Source organism: Epinephelus fuscoguttatus, linkage group LG23, assembly GCF_011397635.1.
Source record: "Epinephelus fuscoguttatus linkage group LG23, E.fuscoguttatus.final_Chr_v1".
Classification (NCBI taxonomy): domain Eukaryota; kingdom Metazoa; phylum Chordata; class Actinopteri; order Perciformes; family Serranidae; genus Epinephelus; species Epinephelus fuscoguttatus.
This window is the reverse complement of record NC_064774.1, coordinates 27,075,940-27,097,148: the sequence shown is the minus strand read 5'-3', so window position 1 is coordinate 27,097,148 and position 21,209 is coordinate 27,075,940. Positions and strand designations below refer to the sequence as shown.

At 39.5% G+C, this 21,209-nt stretch overlaps 1 protein-coding gene across 3 annotated transcripts in view; it reads left to right on the top strand.

Moving 5' to 3' along the window:
• nlgn2a (neuroligin 2a) overlaps positions 1-21,209 on the top strand; it is a 243,272-nt gene that overhangs the window by 124,593 nt on the left and 97,470 nt on the right. For 2 of the 3 annotated variants that reach the window (XM_049568557.1, XM_049568559.1), the window contains one exon: positions 11,099-11,152. The exons of the other annotated variant lie outside the window; for it this stretch is intronic. In XM_049568557.1, the coding sequence (XP_049424514.1) occupies positions 11,099-11,152 (54 nt within the window). The remainder of the gene's footprint in view (positions 1-11,098; positions 11,153-21,209) is intronic. 3 annotated transcript variants of the gene reach the window in all.

Below are 21,209 nucleotides of genomic sequence, written 5' to 3'. Positions count from 1 at the left end.
AGAGTCCTGACGCCCTATTGGAGGCAAAAAACCTCGAATAAACAAAGGTGTAAGTGGAAGCAGATCAGAAACATATTGTATTTTATGATTTGCTGTGGGCTGAGGAGAAGAAACACCGTCAATATATTTGTTAGATTTCAAGGATTTCACACAGTTGGCAAGAAAGACTGAATGTAAACAGAACTTTTGCTTGTTTACAAGAAAACTCCACAGGGAACCTTTGATGAAATATTCCTCTGTTTATAAAGTATTTATGTTAGAACCTGATGTTCCAGATATTTTAACAGCTTATGATAAATGTCAATTGGCAACAAGATCCTTGAGGTCCTGTTATACTGAATGATTGATTAGCACAGTACCTTTACTGTAAATACATTGCAAAATATTTTGATATACTGTCCCCTAGGTGAGGATGTGCTTCGTCCCTTTAGCTCCACTGCTCCGTTACAACTTTGTCACTGTTCCAATGTCCACTTTGCACCAAGCTGTCTTATCTGCAGACATCGGATGTCCAATATATACACTTTTACATTCATATTGAGTACACATTTGCAGCTCATTTATGTTTAATTATATAACCGATAAGATATTCATTTTAATTCCTGTACCATAGCACGCCATCTTAATTTTATCTTCTCGAGCACATTAGCAGAAGGAAACTATCTCATTCCTTTTGCCACAGACATCAGAGGGGAAATAAATAAATCAGGAAAAGTAGTTTTGCAGTACATATTGAATATTCATTTAAGGTCAGTTGTCAATAAATATATGTTTTTAGTGAGGGAATGGCAGCATGATGAAGCTGTAATGCAATATTGCCGTGCCTGCTGGACTTTAGGGATTGATATTCATTTGCAGGACCAAAGCATGACATGTTAACACCTTACAAACACATGCATCAACACCACATCTTTGGCTATCCACAGAAATGTTTTATTTTTACCTCTCCGAATAGCTTTTAAATTAAAGCTAGTGCAGCTGGCAACAGGGATGGCGCAGAGTTTCTTCAGCCATTATTTATTCCAGCAGTATATGCCTCAAAAAGAGCTCTTGTGGTATACAGATATAAATACAACTCATACATTTGCAGAACCCTCCACGCATATTTAATTTATCCAGGGTTTTTTTTATGTGTGTATACTCTCCAGAGAAGAATGTAAAATGAGATTAAAGCATGCCAAAGCCAGCTCTGCCACAACAGATCCTAAAGCCCAAAAACAAGGATGGAGAGGGAGCAGAACTGAGTTTGAAACTTTTAAAAGAAGGAGATGGGCGGCATAATCCCAAAGTTATCAAGCACTTTTACATTATAGATGTGACCAACTTTTTAATGTATGTGGCTCAGTTGTTTTTCCATTTTTATCCATGTAAATCAAAAAAATGAAATGTTATAGCAAACAGTTTGACAGATTAGAGCCAAATTGTATAAGTTCATACAACTGTCAGCTATTTAGCCCCCGATCGTGTCTTTGGTACCCTCTGGTAGGCTGCTTGAACAAGCTGGGACAGCATCATGACAGTCTCATCTGTCTTTGTCCTATAACGTTAAAATCCCCAAAAAGCCTATTATTCAACTATTACTGCTGGAGGCAAGGTTACTGTGTGTGGAGTGAGATGGACAGGCAGGAGGGAGAAGAGCCCCTGTGGTCCTCATACACAGTCTTGTGTCACATAGACCCCTCTTCACACTAATTCTCATGGTCCTCGAATCCACACCGCCTTTTCGGCACCTCAAAATGGCAACAGATTTCAACCTTGGCCTGCCATACTTGTGACGTCAGAGCCCTTGGACTTTGGCACAGCATCAATCAAATACTGTATTTTTAGCAGCAAATGTGGAAATGTCCATGTGTGTATACCTTTTGGGACTAGCACCCATTTTGCACAATTTTTTTTCCCCATTTTCAAACGCCAGTAATGGAAATATGACATCTGCTTGTACCTGTCAATCATTTGTGTCTGATGTCCACCATTAAATCTGTGCTCCTGCCCAATTCCATGGCTGTAGTTATATATCTGAAAATATCTGAGCTGAAAATGTCTTTTTTTGGGGGGTACAGAAATGGGGGATTCAATTTTGCAGCTTCACCTCTATTGCAGTTCTTTTGTATGTGTATGTGTGGATAGATAGATAGATAGATAGATAGATAGATAGATAGATAGATAGATAGATAGATAGATAGATAGATAGATGGTGTGGCAAACAGTGTGATGGATGAAAGCCAAAACTTGAATCTAAATCAAAATCAGAAGCAGCTATTTAGCCCCCGATCGTGTCTTTGGTACCCTCTGGTAGGCTGCTTGAACAAGCTGGGACAGCATCGTGACAGTCCCATCTGTCTTTGTCCTATAACTTTGAAATCCCCCAAAAGCCTATTATTCAGCTATCACTGCTGCAGGCAAGGTTACTGTGTGTGGAGTGAGATGGACAGGATAGAAGGAGAAGAGCCCCTGTGGTCCTCATACAAAGTCTTGTGACTCAACAGGAACATAAAGTAAGACAGAACATTGTGGTATTTGATTAAAAATAATTCAAAGGCTACTTATACAATATATGTTGCAAGGACAAGTGTATTTCCTGTGCTTCAGCTCCTCAGCATTAAAGATTAAAGCGTTTTAAAGAGCCTCTTGCATGCTAGGTTTTCACATTCTGCATTCTGTAAATTGTCTGATAAACAGTCGTGCAAATCATGTAATTGAGAGAACTGGAATGAGACTTAATGATACAAGAGCAGCAGAAAACTAATTGTGACAGGGTGACTAATGACGACTATATAAATCCATTTAGAGTATTTCTGAAGGGTGAATGACGAACATCACCTGAAAGGACAGCAGCTCCGCCGGCTCACACGGGATCCTATTTTAACTGCCATTCATCTGAAAAACGGACTTCACAGTTTGTTTGTAGTGTAGTCACAGCTTACTCATCTTCGCTACTCGTCTGTGACCTGCCCACACACGTATGCACGCGCGCACACACGCACAGCAGAGCGAATGAGAGAGCAGCGGTGTGTGATAATGAAGCAGAAGATTGGCAGTACAGTCTGCTCGCCTTCCTGCCTGATTGTCTGTACATCTAACTACTGTATCTCAGACACACACACCAGAACATCTACTTACAATGCGTGAAATAGAGAATGCATGTGTGGGTGAGCGACTCTCAGTCACATCTCACTTATCCCAGTTACTCATCTACAGCCTACTCACACACACACACACACACACACACACACACACACACGTGCACAAATCTTATTGAGTTATTCGCTGCATTTCGGCTGCAATATTTTAGCTCTAGGACAATGACAATGTCCCCATTTCTTCTCTCTCACTTACACACACACACACACACACACACACACACACACACAGTCCTTTGTACAAGCGTCCATCATTTATGGTCAACGCTCACTCACAAGCTGTCAGACACAGTTCCATTTCCTCGTAGATCACGCCGGACTGGCACACATTGCCTAAATGAGCTGCTCAACACCTACTTACTCTGTGCCGGCACACAAACACACACTTGCTCATATCCATAAACACAGAGGAATAAGCCTCTTTCTGTGTACAGGCTACTGTCTGCCTGCCTCAAATTACATAATGGTGTCAAATGATATGAATTTAAATACAGATGTAGATGTTTAAAAAAGGATAAACACAGTGTGCACTGCTATTGTCTTTATCTCAGTAATATTAAGGGCATTATACTTGAGTCATTCCATGTCAAATCAGATAGTGTTTCTTGTTTACATCTTACATTTTGTTCATACATTTTGTGTATTTTTCTGTAAGCTAAGGCAACATGAAAGGAACTGAAACTTTACACTTGAAATGCCCGTAAATACTCCCCTCTGCACACAAATTTTCATGGTCCTCGGAATTAATCCACATCGCCATTTTGGCATCTCAAAATGGCAATAAATTGAAACCTTGGCTCGCCATGCTTGCCATATGTTGGATTCTGATGATGTTAGAGCCCTTGAAATTTGGCGCACCATCAATCATATGCTGTATTTTTAGCAGGAAATATGGGAACATCCATATGTATATATTTTGGGGGGAGTAGTTGGGGCCCCCAAATCACCCATTTTGCACCTTTTTTTTTTCCATTTTCAGATGCCAGTAGTGTGAAAATAAGACATCTGTTTGTGCCTGTCAGTCATTTATGTCTGTTGTACACCACTAAATCCGTGCTCCTACCAAATTTCATGGCTCTAGGAGTTATATTTCTGAAGATATTGAACCCTAAAATGGCTTCTCGCCTAAGATGTTTCTTTTTCTAAGGGTGAGAAAATGACTAAATTGCCAGGGGCAAAAAAGCTATACACTTCTGAAAATTCAGCAAAGACATTTCAAAGACTTCAACTTTTTTGTAACCAAATCTAAAATGTAAACCAAAACTGATTTGCTTAAAATTACATAGAAATTACACTTAATTACATCAAGACACTATCAGCACATCTCATCATTCATACAAAGTACAGGAAATGAGTTTGTTTCGAATAAACAACTTGGTGTCATATCATCCAATCAGAAATGTCAATATCTAAGATTTATAAAAACATTCATTGAATTTAAAAACGTTATCTTAAATGTTAGGCTTGTACACAACAGCAAAGATTGTAAAATTCTGTTGTGAAAAGAGGTTTTTTGGTATAGCAATGTTTTTGCGAGTTCACATTTCACAAGAGCTACCTCAAAGTTAAGATCACACTGATTAAATGAACTCGCTCACGTTCATAGGTAACAATTTTGAATTGTGAACAAAGTTTAAAAATGAAGATGGGTCGTGACATTACACGGTCATGAACCTGTCATGAACATTATGTACATGTCATAAAAGTTTATGACTGCTGTCATTAAGTGTCATTCGGTTTTTGTAATGACAAGTTGACATTGTTTGGGTTGTTTTGATTTTGACAACTTGACATTAATCATAGTGACATCACCAGAAGTTGTCTTTGTCATGACAAGTTGACATTAAATTTGTTGGGGATGACATTAACCAGGATGACATTACCAGAAGATGTCTTTGTCATGACAAGTTGACATTAACAAGAAATGCACCTCTTTTTGTGTTTATGACAAGTTGACATAATGAGTGATACAAAGCCATCTTCTGGTAATGTCATCCTGGTTAATGTCAAGTAGTCATTATAAGGACATTCCCAACAAATTTAATGTCAACTTGTCATGACAAAGACAACTTCTGGTAATGTCACTTTGACTAAGGTCAAGTTGTCATAATCAAGACAACCCAAACAATGTCAACTTGTCATTACAAAAACCAAATGACACTTAATGACAGCAGTCATAAACATTTATGACATGTACATAATGTTTATGACAAGTTCATGACAGTTTCATGTCATAGTTATGACAGTGTCATGTCACCCTTATGTAGATACCTTCAAGTAAAGTGTTTAGTACTTTTTATAGGGGACCTTGAATTAACCGACTTGTTTTTTTAAAAAATTGTGCTCGCGCCCAATTCTGGTGCTGTGTTCTAACTCAAACCTAACCATGGAGGGAGGTGCTACGGGAAACATCATTTTAACAGGTGGGAAGCAATATGTGACAGAGGAACAAATGTTGGCACAACCCTGACATATCAGGTACCTTAAAAAATGTGTTAACGACGCTCATATTCACGACACTCACGTTCACATTCATTATTTGCGAACGGATACATTCAGTTCACTGTTCAGCAAAAACATGAGCCCTTTCAGACACAACATTGTAGTATGGGTTAAAAATCTGTGAAAATTGTGACATCTGACAGTAGGAAAAAGCTTCAGAACTCATCCCAAGCATCAAAAAGTAGCAATATTTCTAGTGTAAAAGTTAAAGGAGCCTCAACACAATTTTTCCCAGGTCTGATTTATGCGTATATTTATGGTACTGGTGCTGATTGACCATATGAAATCTACATGATGAAGTTCTGAGGACCGCTATGTTAACAAAGTGAGTCCGGTGATTCACAGCATTATGGTTTCATTGTTTTCCTCACAATTACAGCTTGATATAAATGATAAAATGTGTTTGTCCAACAGTAAGATGATAACGTCATTTCATCATAATATTACTCCGCTTTACATCTCATAATGTACAATAATGATTTGATGCTCAGCTTTAGATCTATTACTGTGAAATATAATGTAGTTTAAAAACAGGTGATGACTTAAATGAAAGCCTCCTGGTGGCCAAACACCTTATTAAGATACTTCATGTGATGTTGTCTCCATAGTGTCATTCCTAAAAGAAAACACAGTGAAAGAGAAACTCTTTCTCCTCCTTGTATTTGAACTGGAAAGCTCCTTGTTCTGATTGAACAGTATATGGGAGTGCACAGCAATAAAGGAAAAATATTGTCTGTCTGTTCCTTGATGTCACACACTGCTGCACAAATACAGTTCTATAGGTGCATTAAAAGAAAACCACAAGTATAGATTCTCTTTTGTCTCCCTGTTGTCTGTTATTTTTGCTGAACCTCATGCATGAATGTGCGTCTTCCACACTCCTTGTATTCCAGTCTGCGTTGTATGTCTGTTTTGCATGCATGTGCGCTGTGTAAGGATGTGTAAGTGTGACGATGTGTGTGTGTGTGTGTGTGTGTGTTAGTGGCCGTCGGGAGAAGTGGAGCCAAAATGAAGCCTTATATAACCAGCTTCAAAGTGAGCTGCAGTCGGCCGGCGATACAGACACGGCAAAGCGCGAGGAGAGAGAGGGGAGAAAACAGTTTCACAGAGAGGAGGATAAAAGAAAGAGAGTGCGTGGAGGAGAGGGGGTGTAAACAACTTTAGGTGGCAGTTACTTTATGCACAGTAGGTGCAGTAAAGGTGATGGGTTAAAACACCTGAAAAAGAACAAGTTTATTTTAGGTCTAAAAAAACTATAATAATGTTTTGCTGGATGTCCTTTTTTAGCCCCGTGCTAAATCTATCACTGTCTATTCTGGGTGTGTTATAACTGCATTTGCTGTTCTTCTTTTTATCATCTACAGACAGGTGTGTGTGGGTGTGGAGGGTGTGAAGGGGGGTCAGTTGCACACGCTCTTGTCGCCTCAGCACCTTTGATTGGGAAAAGTGAAATGTCCAGAAAACCAGCTATTTTTCCTCCCTCTGCTTGATTCACACTGCTAGGCTCCTCGCCCACTCGTTGCAAAAAGATGTCAAATCAGGCTCAGTTTTTACTCTTTTTCTCAGCGTGTTGCCAGCCTGGTAATGCTTGCTTGATTTCTGCTTTTCCCATTTTGTCATTTTCCTCCCCCAAAGACGTGTTGTGATGTCTGGTTTCTTTGATAGGCAGGTTACTATTTAAAGCTTTTTGTCACTTGAATAACTTTTTCAAAAATAGTTCTGACGGGCATCCGTCAATAGCATGTCCCTATAGTTTTATATTAAAACAAACCTTATATGATAATCAATTAGCTGCAGATTATGCTGCTTTTACTCCCATTAGATTCAGCTTTAAAGACAATTATGCTGCATTATCTTAACAGAGAAAAAGCAGTACATGGAGAAAAATCTGAACTCAAGGTCCACTTGCTAGCTTTGTCATGGCTTCAACTACATCTCACCATCCTCAGCACAATGAGCTTGCTCAGGTCTTCATCAGGAAGACACTCCAGGAAAAGCTAGTAAACGGGCCTTGAGCTACGAAAACAACTGTTTCCAAGGTCAACAGTGAACTCACATACTCTGCTTTGCATGTATTTATATTATTATAAACTTTACCTTTCAGGAGTTTTAAATAACAGATGATTTGATACCCTGTCAGGTAAAATAATAACAAAAAAGAAAAGAAAGCTTGAGGTTGGTACTACTAGGAAAATATTTGTAAGACTCAGCTTTTAGGTCATAAATATTTAATTTCAGAGTAAATGTTTTTATTCCATTAGCAGTCATAAGCCTTTTTCTTGTTAAGTGTTACATTAAGCAAGCAGTCAAGTAATTTACTATTTATTCCAATACATGAATGCAGTCTACCGCTGTGGTCCAGACTGAAATATCTTAACTATTGGAACTATTGGACTGATTGACAGTGATGGTCCCAGAGGATGAATCTTAATGGCATTGATGACCCCCTTACTTTTAACCCAGTGTCACCAACAGGTCAAATATATCACTTATCCAGTGCAATATCCACATGTGCTTGATCGATTGTCACATAATATAGTATAACATTCATGTTTCCCAGACAGTGAACCTTAATGGTGATGGCCTGACTTTTCCAATAGGGCCACCAGCAGGGTTTACAAAACTGATAACATTCCCATCAGCCACAGCAATACTCTGTGTGTTTTAATTAGCAAATTTTAGCATGTGAACATATGTAACACATCCTGGACTGGAACATTTTGCCAGCGTATATATATGTAGGTATTACATTTTCTACAAAACACAAAACCTGGTTTATACATCTGATATTAAGGGGAGAGAGGCACCAGTCAACCAGGGGCTCAAGTAACAAAGGACCAAATGTAAAAAGAAAAAGTGCACTTGTGCAAGTCGCAGCCACTCTTGACAGTTCTTTTCATTTCAGCTGACATGCTACAGTGCATTACAGAAGCTATTTTTGATAGAGCCACAGCAAGTTGCACAGAGCAGATAGTTTTCCTGCTTACAGGCAATGTATGTAAAATGTATATAGAATATAATTATGAAGATTGAATGTATCTTTAATGACCTAAACACAGCCAGAAATCCTTTATTTATTGAACAGTTTTAACTTTGTCTGTAGGCTACAGCACAGCAAAGTAGGAAACAAGAAAGAAAAGGAACCATTTAACTGCCTGCTTACTGCGGAAACTGTACCTGGTGGAATTGTCTCTCCTGGCTGCCTTACAGTCAAGATGGTGGAGAGGCTAACAAGGGTCAAATTTGTTTCGTAACATGCCTAACTTTAGTGGTTCATAACATGTTGGGTATGGGATTAATCTGCACTTGCTCAGGTTAAAAATAAGACAAAACGTTTCTATATATGTACATTTTTCAGCCACGACAAAGGCCAAAATGTGGCCTGCAACAGGCTACAACTTGCAGACCCGACCAACTGGTTAGAAAATAGTCAATAAAACAGATTTTTCAACAAGTTAGAATCAACCATGGGAGATCCTTGAGCATAGAGTCTTACATGTGCACAAATGAGGCTGATTGGTCCAGTAGTGTGCGGGATTACCTGAGGACAGGCAGAACCACACACTCACTCACTAAGATACACCCAAACGCATAAGTGTAATAATTTAGCAACTCTAATGGACTTAAAGGAAGAGCCTGCTCTACTTGGAAACACCACATCTTAACTCAAAGCCCACTTATTAGCTTTTATCTTGAGCTTTCAGCATAGGTTGTGTTCTTCACTTCAAATTCTATCCTGATTGTATTTTGTGTGTCTGGCTTGATGTAACATTTTGGTGCATACTCTAATTTTGGAATTTTGAAGTTCTCATTGGATTTTTGACAAATACTCAGCAACCTTGTCGGCTGTGCTCTTAACCTTTCTTTCCAAAACCCTGATGAGGAGCAGACTCTTCCAGTAAGTCACTTAGTGTTGTGTTATGTAAGTTATTTTTTTCACCACTGAATAAAATCCAGTTTCTTTGCCAAACCTCAAGTTCCCAAAGTGGGTTTATGACATGAAAGCAAAAAGCGATGAAAGGTGAAGAGTATTTTTGTAGTAGTTCTTACTTTGTGAATGCTGAGGTGAAGAGTATTTTCTCCAAGCAGTCACCCGCTGAAAGATGAGGTGAACGGAATACGTATCTGGTTTTTGTTTGTCTCTTTTCTGTGACATCTGTACATGAATGAAGCGAACAAGAAAAACAACAGGTGCGAGGATGATAAAACAAGATCAGATCTGATTTTGTGGTATTTTTCTTCTGGATAATGACTCTATGAGAAGAACGAGTGGGAGGGTTGATGGCACAGAAACCACTTTGTAACAGTCAGGTTCCTTGAATGTGACACAAAAAAAACAAAAAACCTTGAGATGATGATGGAGGGAGGAGAGGAGGTTATTTTCTCTTTGATTCCCTCTCCGTGGGCATCTCTCCTGCTTTCTCTCTCTATTTTCTTCTCTTTCTCTTCACCACTCTTTTAATTTACCAAAAACAGCCAGTGGGCAGATGGGGATCAAATTACATTCACCTTTTACCTGCACTCCTCTGCGCAATTAGCGTCACGCTTACTTGTCATTTCAAATTGACACACTGCTGTTGTGCTATGTAATTATTTACCCGCCTGGGGAATAGCTCTCTGGTTTAACCACTAAATAATGACAAACACACACACACTCCAAATCACAAAAGCACCTGTGCCCTGTTTTATCAGGAACATGTTTAACATGCTTTTTACCATTACAGGGTCATTGTGTATATGGTTGTCTAATTAAAGGAGTCTTTGTGTTCAGTGTGTCAATCGAAAACGGTCTAATTGACAAATGTTGTGCAACTTCCCTTTCAAATTTTCTATGTGCTTTCACTGCTGAAAGGTTGGCGTTAAGATTTTGGGGGGTTTGAGCATCAGGACCTGAACCCATCATTTCTTCCTATAGGTGTCCACTTCTTTGCCTGTTCTTTTTTTAAAATGTCGTTTTTCTGGTCATATGGTGGGAAGGAAAAGGGCTGGGTCCTGTTCTTCAAACCACAGAGGCCTTATTACTCCACACTCCCTTTTTCCCCCCCTTCACCAACCCCACCCACCACCCACCCAGCTCCCAAAAAAAGAAGTTAGGCTCAGGGAACAAACAGGGTTTAAAGGAGAGAGAGGAAGAGGGACCATAAACAATGGCAGCCGTTTTCTTCTGCAGGGGGAGAGAAGGAAACCACATCCAAAAACAGTTTTCTTTGATCTTGTGTCTTTTCTTGTGATAAATCTGTGTCTGTGATGCCTTTTGTTTTTGCTTTTGTACTCTTTTTAAAGGAAAAAAAAAAGAAAAAAAACCAAAACAATAAGCAAACCATGAACTCTTGCTGATTTGTCCTTTTTGCTCTTTCTTCTTTTCTTTTTTTGATATTCTTTTTTTCCGTTTTTGCCAGTAATCTTTTTTGAATTTTCTCTTTTCTCTTTTTCCCCCCTTTTTTTCTTAACCCTAGGTCCGCTCACAAAAAAACATGATGAATCTTCAATGAACAAGCCTCGAGACGAAGGTATTTTTGTTGCATGTTTTTCCTTTTTTCTTGTTTTGAAGTCTTTTTGGGGGATGTGTACACATAGAGTGGAAAACACACACACAAGTCAAACATCTCTTAGGTGGGACTTTGGGTATGAGGTGCATACCGATGTGTTGGTGTAAGTGTATGTGCTGACCATTGCAATTAAAAAGCTGTCTTTTCCTTATGCAAATCATTAGCCTTATGTAACCTCGGATGATCATAACACCTGGCTAATGGAACCCAGATCCCCCTTCATTATAAAGTCATCTGCGGGCAGTTGTGTGTGTTTTCCAGAGGTCCTCAACCGGCTCTCAAACAGGAGAGAGCCTCGGACATCATCATCACCACTGTGCCCTTGAAAATATATTGGCCAACTAACAGCATTGTCCCAGCGCAACAAAGCACCTATTGAGACCTGCTTACACAATGAGGTGCATTATTATTGCACCTTAATCCCCGATGAAATTGCTATTGAGTAAGGACCTACACAAATATTAAGCTAGCCTCATTCCAAGTCAGTGATGATAACATCAAATCAAGGAAGGAAAAAAGAATGGGGACACCCAAGGACACTTGTGCCCTGCTTTGGAAGATTTGGTTTTAATCGGCCGCTACAATAAGGACACAGAATTCACAGCCTGCTGTTAATTTATCTCCCACCTGCAGCACATACACTGTGGAGGTGATTTTATCTGCACTTTCATCCCCCCCCCCCCACCCCCACCCCCACACAACCCCCCACCCCCACCCCACCCTTGTTCTTTTGGACTTGTTTCTTGGAGGAAAAAGATGACTGATGATATTTTGATACATATTTCTCTTTATGCTATTTTTAAGGGTTGTGCGGGTGAATCTTTTTTCTTGCTCCATGATGCTCTTTGATTTGGTGTATTTTTTTTTTAAGTTGGGGAGTCGGAGGAAGTTTGACACAAGAGGATTTTCTTGGTGATCAAACGCACTGGCACAGACACAGCTTTTTCAGCCACAGTCGAGCAGAAAGAGTCGAGCCCAGTCAAGACACTCTCCACTGTCCTCTGAATATGTCTTTCATCCCTAATCACAATGTACGATTGACATCACGTGATTGGGAGGTGCTGATCCCAATACACTAACTCAGCAACATCCCAAACTGGTATTCAGCTCATGTGAAAAACTGGAGTCAGTCACAGATGTAAAGAAAAATGCACATAATCTTCTTTGCTAAGACTACAGATACACATAGGTTGGGGGAAAACGGGTAGCCTGCTCCCACAGGGCAGGGACTGCATATTATTTAAATGCACTGGGATCAGAGCCATAGCAAGGATTTTGGAAATACTGATTATAATTATAAATACAATCCCATTCACCCAAAAAAAGTGTGACAACTAGCCAAAAAGGTCAGTGTCTTCAATCATCGGTGCATTTAAAATGTTTAATGTATGTCCCCACATGATGGTCTAAATGCAGTTTGAAAGTCCTCCTCACACTTCTGCTGGGGACATACTAAGACAAGAGTCCACTTAAACCTGTCCTTTGCTTATTGGTACTTTACTTAGATGTTTGAGCTTCATGTGCACAATGATGTATGAGCAGATCTTGACACTAGAAGGCTGTTTTCACATCTATCTGCTGAAAGGGGGAAAGTTTCTCTGTGCTTACATTCAGTCTGAGATTAAGACAAGAAAAAAATAATTTTATGACATCACAACTGGTCTGGAAGCCAGTCATGGTCCAATATGTAACTTACATGAGTTTGATATGGAAAGTTGAGGCCTCCAGCGCACATACGCTGAGAACAATTTGTGTCCAGCAGTTTGAAAGAAACAGCATTAGCATATTCATAGATTCAGGATTTTTCAGCACGGGAGAATAAGCAGATGTGATCGTAGGAATATTAAACGAGGTAACCAGCCTGTTTTTTGTGGAAAATCCATATCAGACACAAATTGGTATTCCAAGCAGAGTATTTTTATATGTCTCAAAACATGTCTGCAGACGATCTATAAATAGCAGAAGCCCTCAACGCTGCGTGTAACTGCAGAATATAAATTGCTCCTCATTTGCTCCAGAATTTCCAGAAAATATACCAAGGACATGAACTGGCCTATGGCTAGCTAAAGTAAGAGTCAAGTTGGTAAAACAGATAGCAGGTATATTGAAACATAACAGCAGTGTGTTTCATTGAAGTAATCAGCTTGTAACAACACCTGAAACAGGATATTTAACAGACTTCTTTTCCAAACAGTTGCTCATTTGGATGCAGAAAAAGTGCGTTATTAGGCTGGAACCAAAAAAAAAGTTGGAGTGCCTTTGTACAATGTCTGCATTGTGTAAAAATACAGTAAGACAGCACAACAGGCCGTTATTTGCAGTATGACCTTTTGGTTCCAACTTGCCTTGTTGCAGTGGTGCTCCCAGAAATCTTTTACAGGGGTGGTCAGAAGGGGCCACTGAAAATCTTGGAGTGGCACACCAAAACCAAAAGCCCGCTTCCCTACAAGCCATGCTGACAAAAATGAGCATAAAAGATAATAGCTATGCAGCCTTTTAAAGACAATAATATCTTTTGCAGGGGGGGCAGGGGGGGGCGGTGAGGGGGCAGCAATTGTATAGCTTTGCCCCCCCAGCCCCCCTTGGTGACCCCACTGCTGAGTTGAAATGATTCATACGCATACTCAAGGCTGTGATTCATTCACTTTGATTCTGAGCCGCTCCTAAGCCTGACCTGTGCAATCTTCCACCCTGAGGCAATTCACTGTTAACAGCCAAAGACCTGCAATGGTTTGAATTGTTGCACAAATTAAATTCCAGTGCAAGAATCCAGATTCAGAGTGCAGACACAGTTATAATCTCACATTAAAGTGGAAGCATCCCTCCCCAGTTGGTTCCCTTAGTATTTTTTCCAAACAACAAAATAACATCCTTAACATGCCAGACAATTTTCAGTACAAGAAGCGAGAAAATACATGGCCAGCTTTTATCTGATAACAGCAGCAGGCCGGCACAATCGCTTCATCCATTTTGTCCACCATTTTGTCCTCATTCTTTCAGCCGTGCATCAACAGCCTTTTCAAATGTGGCATGCTTTGAAGCCGTATATTCTAGGCCATGCAGAAACCTATTCATGAGCTATTCTATTCAAGTAAATAGTACATACTGTACACCCAAGAAGAGCAGCGAGGAATTAAAGCAGCATCCTCCACCCAGAGAGATGACTTCATTCAGAGGCAGCAGCGGCTCTCTCTGCTCTGCATCAGGTGTGAGAGAGCAAAGGCTATTGGGCCGCAGTGCTGCTCAGTGTTGATGTTCAAAAAGATTGATAGGGCTTAAAGCACAGCTCTGTGTATAGGTGTGTGCGTGTGTGTGTATGTGTATAGAGGAGAGGATTACAAACCAGAGTGAGATTGAGCTAAATCAAGAAAGAGACAGAGAGTGTGTTACTATGCCATCCTGTGTGTCAGCTCTGATCAGAGACAAACCAGAGCCACCTGAGCCCCGAACCTGGAACATATTTCTGCCAGGAACAATGTCACCTCAGACTCACATACACACACACACACACTAATATAAACAGGGCCACACAAATCCAAACAGTGACATGCTCGTAAAATGAAAATGCTCCATCAAAACAAAATTGACAGACGCAGATGAGGTGCAGTTTATAGCATAACAATTTACATCACAGTGCATAAAGCCATGAAGTGCACAGATAAACCAACACTTTTACCATCCATGAGAGCAACATACATGTGTTATACACATCAAGAATAAAAATCAGACTGAAAATATAAGGAAAAAACAATGCAACATTTGTCAGAAAACCATCAAATAATATCAAAACAACAAAGTACACACTCACACAGGCAGTGCAATAAGGAGATTCAATCAACTACCATCTCTTCCACTCTCCACATGCTTCATTATTTTTATTCTGAAAAGAGGAAAAAAGGAGACTGAAGAGAGCTCCAAGAGGTTATATTAGGTTATGTTAGAGGCAAGCATGATGCGGTACTTCATTAGATTCTTATGATCTGCAATCTGCAGCCAGAAACTTCAGTGTCCTCATGTGCCAGGTCCCTGAAATGCTAAAAAACCATTGATATCAGCCACCAGCAAATTACATCCAAAGTAGAACCTCCAAGATGAAATCTTTTGGTCTTAAAAAACAAAAAAAAAAAGAAAAATGGATAGGGTCAAAAGACAGAAGAAACAATGAAAGATGATGTTATTATACTTACAGTAACTTTTAATATTGTAAAGCCTGTTTCTTTTATGACACTGATTGAAATTTTTATCGTCCTTTCAAAGGAAAATGTCCTCCTTTTTTTTTTTTTAAACATTATGCATATAAATTACATGATGGATCGAAGGAGGCTTTGGCTTTTTCCAATAACACAGTCAATTTTCTTCATGACTAGTGATGATAAGAATATGAACTGTCCAGCTGGGCATTTAATTACAGTATAATATTGGGCATCATTAATCAAACAAAGCAGTTAAAGGTCTTGATTTGCCCTCTATGAATCTGTTAGCTAATACTGCATTTGTAAGGAAGACTGCAGATTTTCTATTCTAATAAGTAACAGATGAGCTGAACTAGTGGGGTATACATTTATGATCAAATGGATCCCCTTTTTGTTTCTATATGTAATTCAATTACAGGGGAATAGACTGTCAAGGCTACAGAGTAGTGACTTTTTATGTGGCTCAGATAGATTATTGCATGCAGTTCCTTGCACAAATGAAATATGATAAGCTGAAATGAATTTCAGACTTGCTTGTAATTTCCTATGCGCAAAGAAATTAAATTCGATTTTCAATAACATAAATTGAACTCGTAGGAGAAACCTTTTCTCACCCATTTATTGCCCCATCTTTACAGGGAATTATGGGGATTTCCAGGAGGATGCACTTTTTTATATGAGTCTGTTTTGTTGATAAGTATCAAGTAAGTTACAGCCTATATTTTGCACACAGATAACCAACATCAGCTAATTACTGTTGCATATTACCTCCTCACTTTTGATGAGTTAAAGACACCTTATCCAAATGTAAAAAATAAAAAATGGTTAAAACATAAGATTGAAACCTGATATCAGTCTCAAATTATTGACATGTTCTTTTAATGTATTAGCTTACACTAGACAACAACAAAATACAAGCATAAACGTTTTCTGATGCTGCTAAAGCTGCATTAATTGATTTTTGGATACCAGGGGGCAGCAGATCAAGCTGTAAACACGCCGAACACATACATACCATCAAGAAGTTGTGGCAGACATGTTAGAAAACCATTGCACCACAAAAATGTATTCTGAGTCATACCCAATTTCAATATTCAACCTCTTTTTTTGCTCTATTTTTGGGCTCCACCAGCTCCTGATGGAAATATCTCACTCTGTAGCTGCTAAACACACCAATTACAACCACCAGCTAGTCTCTAACCTTGTCTGCCTGCTGGTTTGGGCTGGGATCGTAGAGTACAGTGGGTTTATCAGAGCTTTTTCTTTGGAAATAGCTGCCTGCCTAGGCAGGAATTAAAGCTGATGAGAGTGGAGTTGTGAGCAGGAAAACCAAAACACCCAAAAAGACGCTAAACTGCTTTTTTGATCTGGAAAAAAAAAAAAGGAAAGTCTAGTGAGTATTCTTTCATAAAGATTGTATAACTGATTAAAATTATTTGATCATGAATAAGAGTATATACTGCTTACTGCTACGGTTTAACATTGTTTACCTACCTCAAACCAGATCATTATCTGAGACCTATCTACAGCAAATTTTATGTGTTAATTGGTCAGTAGTTTTAATACTGTATATTTCTGTAACCTCTGTTTATGGTGAAATTATGTAGGTTTGGTCTTAAATATATACTTTGCTTCACAAATAAATGGCTAGGAATTGGTTGCACCTTTTAAACTGCATCAGTAAATGATCATTAATAGTCACACAGGACAATATACAGTTTAATCGGAGACACAATGCAGTGTTAGTCCAAAAGAGAAAATGTGTGAGGCATTGGCAGTTAAAGCCAAGAGCATTTATGTGACACAAGAAAAATGAAACATGAAATAATTGTCACTACTCACTAGGAGTCTAATATAATGTATCATGTGATATTTGATATGATATACAGTCATAAAAAGAACAAGAGATGTGTCATATTATACGTACTGATCTGAGCAGTAACACATTTCCTGCTTGTAGTTATATTCTAGATGCTTGTATCTTGTATCCTGCTTCTAAATATCACTGTGCACAAACAGTGACGGCTCAAGTGATTATAGATAAATAAAACGGCAATAACAAGTGTTCAGTGTTTACAGCTCAGTAGAGCGATTTCAGCATGCATCCTTGTGTTTCTCATAATTATTTATCTCATCCAGGATATTATAAACAGCTGAAACAGAATGCGTAACTAAACAGCATGTAGGGTCTGAAATTAATACTGACCGAGCACCAAAGGCTTGTTAAGCTTTATCCATAAAAGTTACTGTCCCTGCTGACCACTGTATGCTCAAAGCAAAACAATGGCTCTGTATCAAACAGGCTGTTGATTAACCGCCTGTAACACTGGCTCTGCAAAAAGTGGTTCTGCCCCGGCTGGGTGAGTGAGCACCATTTACTGAATCAGCTTTTAATTAATGTCTTTTAATTGAATGTGTCGCAGAACGGCTTGGATGTCATACAGAATTCCCAGTGAAAAAAAATATGTTTTTGGCTGCCAGAGATTTTTTTTTGAGTGGTTGAAGTCTGAGGAGTGAAGGGCAGGAAAAATGGACAAAAAAGACATAAAAGGGCATTAGTTAGAGCGATGGAAGCACCAGAGGAAGTCGCGTCCTGATGCTTTGTGTTTTGTTGATGGCGAGCCAGATGAGAGACGTCAGAGAGCTTGAGTGGCTTTATCACAGAGGCACTTCAGCAGAAACAATATAAGATGTTCACAATGCTCTCTCCTGGATGGCAAGATGGTAGATGGTATGGAGGAATAATAAGAGTTTGTCTATGGGAGACAGATACGAGCTTTTGTCTCCACTCTGTTTTTGTCCGCGACAACGTATTTTTCTCAATTTCCTCCTCTTTTTGCCTCTTCCTCTCCCTCCTGCTCTCTCTGTCTCTCTGTATCATGTGCTGCTTCCACTGTGGTTATAACTCTGTTAACAGACGCTGGCCTGTGGGCAATGCAGCATCTCTCCATATCGGCTTCTCCGTTCGTGCTCTCAGACATACACATTAGCTTTAAAACACTTCCCCCTTTTACAGCACTCACTCACAATCCCTCATTTTGGAAAACAGCGCCATGCGAGGATGGAGACTTGGCACGTTTCATCTTTTTCATATAATTAGGAGCATCCAGGGAGATGCTCTCCTGCTAAATCTCTCCATTTCCTGTAGGCTTTTCAGCATGGACACAGTGTAATATTCAATGTACTGTACAATACACATTCTAACAGCCAAATCTCTAAATTGTGAAATACAAAAGGACAAGGAGGCCGTGAGCAATCAGCAGTAAGAAATGTGCAGGCCGGCATCCATTCTATTATTATATTTCACCATTTTTACATCCGTATTTGCTGAGTACAAATTACTTTATAAGAGGATTTTGAATGGAATGAGGTGGCACAGGGACAAGATTGAGTAGTATATAGAAAACGGATGAAAGGAGGACGGAAAGAAAAAACAGTAAGGAGCAGAAAGAGGAAGAGAGCAGAATTGAGCAGCTCACTATGTGAAAATGCAAAATAAAACACCAAAACAGGACAGCCTGGTGTGCAAAACCACAGAAGCTTAGCGTGACAGAGGATAGCACAGTTCAGCTCGGCATAGTACAAAAGAGCCCAGCACAGAGCAGGGTAGAATCTTCTGCAGGAAAGGATCAACAGTACTGTCAAACCAACTTTATTTTAACATTACAACAGAGACTCAATCTCTTGTCTCTTTCTATCACTCTGTCTCTCGGTGGGCCTGTCGGTTATTTGCTGCTGAAGCTCCCAGCCTCCCCATTACCTCAATGCTCGGCCCACGTTGTGTCAAGGTTGTGTCAATATCGTGTCGAATACACCTACTCCATTGCTGGCTGACAGATAGTATTTTATTGAGCTTGAAACCCTTTGACAAAACAAAGAAAGCAAAGAGGAGGGGAATGAGGGAGTCTGAGGGAAAGATGGAGGTGAAAAGGATCGGATGGTACCGCAACGAAGAAAGAGATGGGGAACGAGAGAGCGAGTTGGCGCTGTGTCGCTTGTCAGCTAGCATAGCGCTTGGGAAAAAGCTCAACACAGTTTTTTTTCTTTTTTGTTTTGCACTTGTCTGGGTTTATTGCTATGTGTAATGGCTATAAGGGACGGAGGGAAGCAACAGTGAAGGCTGGCTCAGCTCCTCTTCCACTCCTGGAACTTAGTGAATACCCCAGTGCTGGCTTTGAGCTAGCCAAGAGCTATTATGGGTCTATTTAATCCAAATCAATAAACTTTAAAGTGCTCACTGAAACAAATGAAGTTTGGAATTGTTAAATTGTATTGCAGAGAAGACTTCCCAGCAGGCACTAGTAAGATCAGTAATATTAGTGAAGTATTGCAGAATATTCTCTAGGTTAATGTTTGGGAGTTGCATGGTTTGAAAACTAAAATGTGCATTCAAGCACACTGCGATACAAGAATGGGAGCACTAAAAGTGGTGGATAGGTGATAATCCATGACAGCTGATCACCTCAGTGGCAACAGGAGTTGTTCTTATGCCTCCATGGGTGTCCATCCATTCGTCCATCCATCTGACTATATGACCGTCCATCCCATTCCCATGAATGCAATATCTCAAGAACACCCAAGGGAATTTCTTCATATTTAGCACAAAATTACAGACTCAAAGATGAACTTATTTGATTAGTGGTCTAAGGTCAAGGTCACTGTGACCTTGCGTCAGTCTCACTCTTGTGATCACAATTTCTTAAGAAGGCCTTGGAGGACTTTCCCCAAATTTGGCACAAACGTCCACTTGGACTCAGTGATGCTCAACTGCTCAGAATTTGGTGGTCAAGGTCACTGTGACCTCACAAAATATTATTTTGGCCATATCTCAAGAACTCACAAGTAAATTATGACAAAATCTCACACAAGTGTCTAATAGGATAAGATAATTTGGTCAGATACTGAATCGGTGACACTAATCTTGGGTGTCCATCTTGAAACTGTGCTCATTGTAAAGATCTTCTCCTGCTGGGTTGAAGATGTGTGTGAAGCATCCATGTTTTAAAATTTGTAGCTTCTTTGCAGCAAAATCCAATTTACAGAATTGTCTGCTCTCATATTTATGAGTCTGGACAGACATGGATGTAAACTGTAACTGCAACTTGACTGGTTCGTGGAGGCACACAAATGTGAGGCAGTATTTCTAGTTCTGTATCTGTGACTACCCATTCCCATAATGCTGTATTGGAAATATGGTTGCAAACACTGTGGAGAGAATATTTGCCCTATTACGGTTAATGGATGAAGAGGTGGTGGTGCAGTGATGGAGGAGGCTTTAGAGCAGGATGCAGCTACAGACATTTACTTTCTCCTTAATAATCACCCTCTTCCGCCCCATGCTGCCATCTTAGAGGTGGTGAAGAGCTTCTTCACAATTTACTAACTGCAGTGGAGGGCTGCAAATAATGGTTTGGAAGAGAGGTTTGCCACAGTATGTGTCATTTACTTAAAGGGTTTTATTCTAAAAGAAAGCACTACTGTAATTCTTTCGTTTATTTCAGTGCGAATGAAAACATTTTGATATATTGTTTCAAATTGTACTTATTGTTTCAGTTTGTTTGTAGCTCCACACAAGGTCTGATTGTGTTCTGCGGTTTTATGAAATAAAAAAAGTAAGCTGCAACAGTGGCTGCTTGCTTTATACACTGATATTTCCTAACTCTTTCTACTAGAAATTACATTTATCATACTGAGCGAATCAGTAACATTTCCACAACAACATATTTCATTTGTTTTCATTTAACATCTGCTCCTAAAATCCAATATCCGTTCATAGCAACGAAAGCATCTTTTTATGGTTATGTTTAGGTGCTCACAGCAAGTGA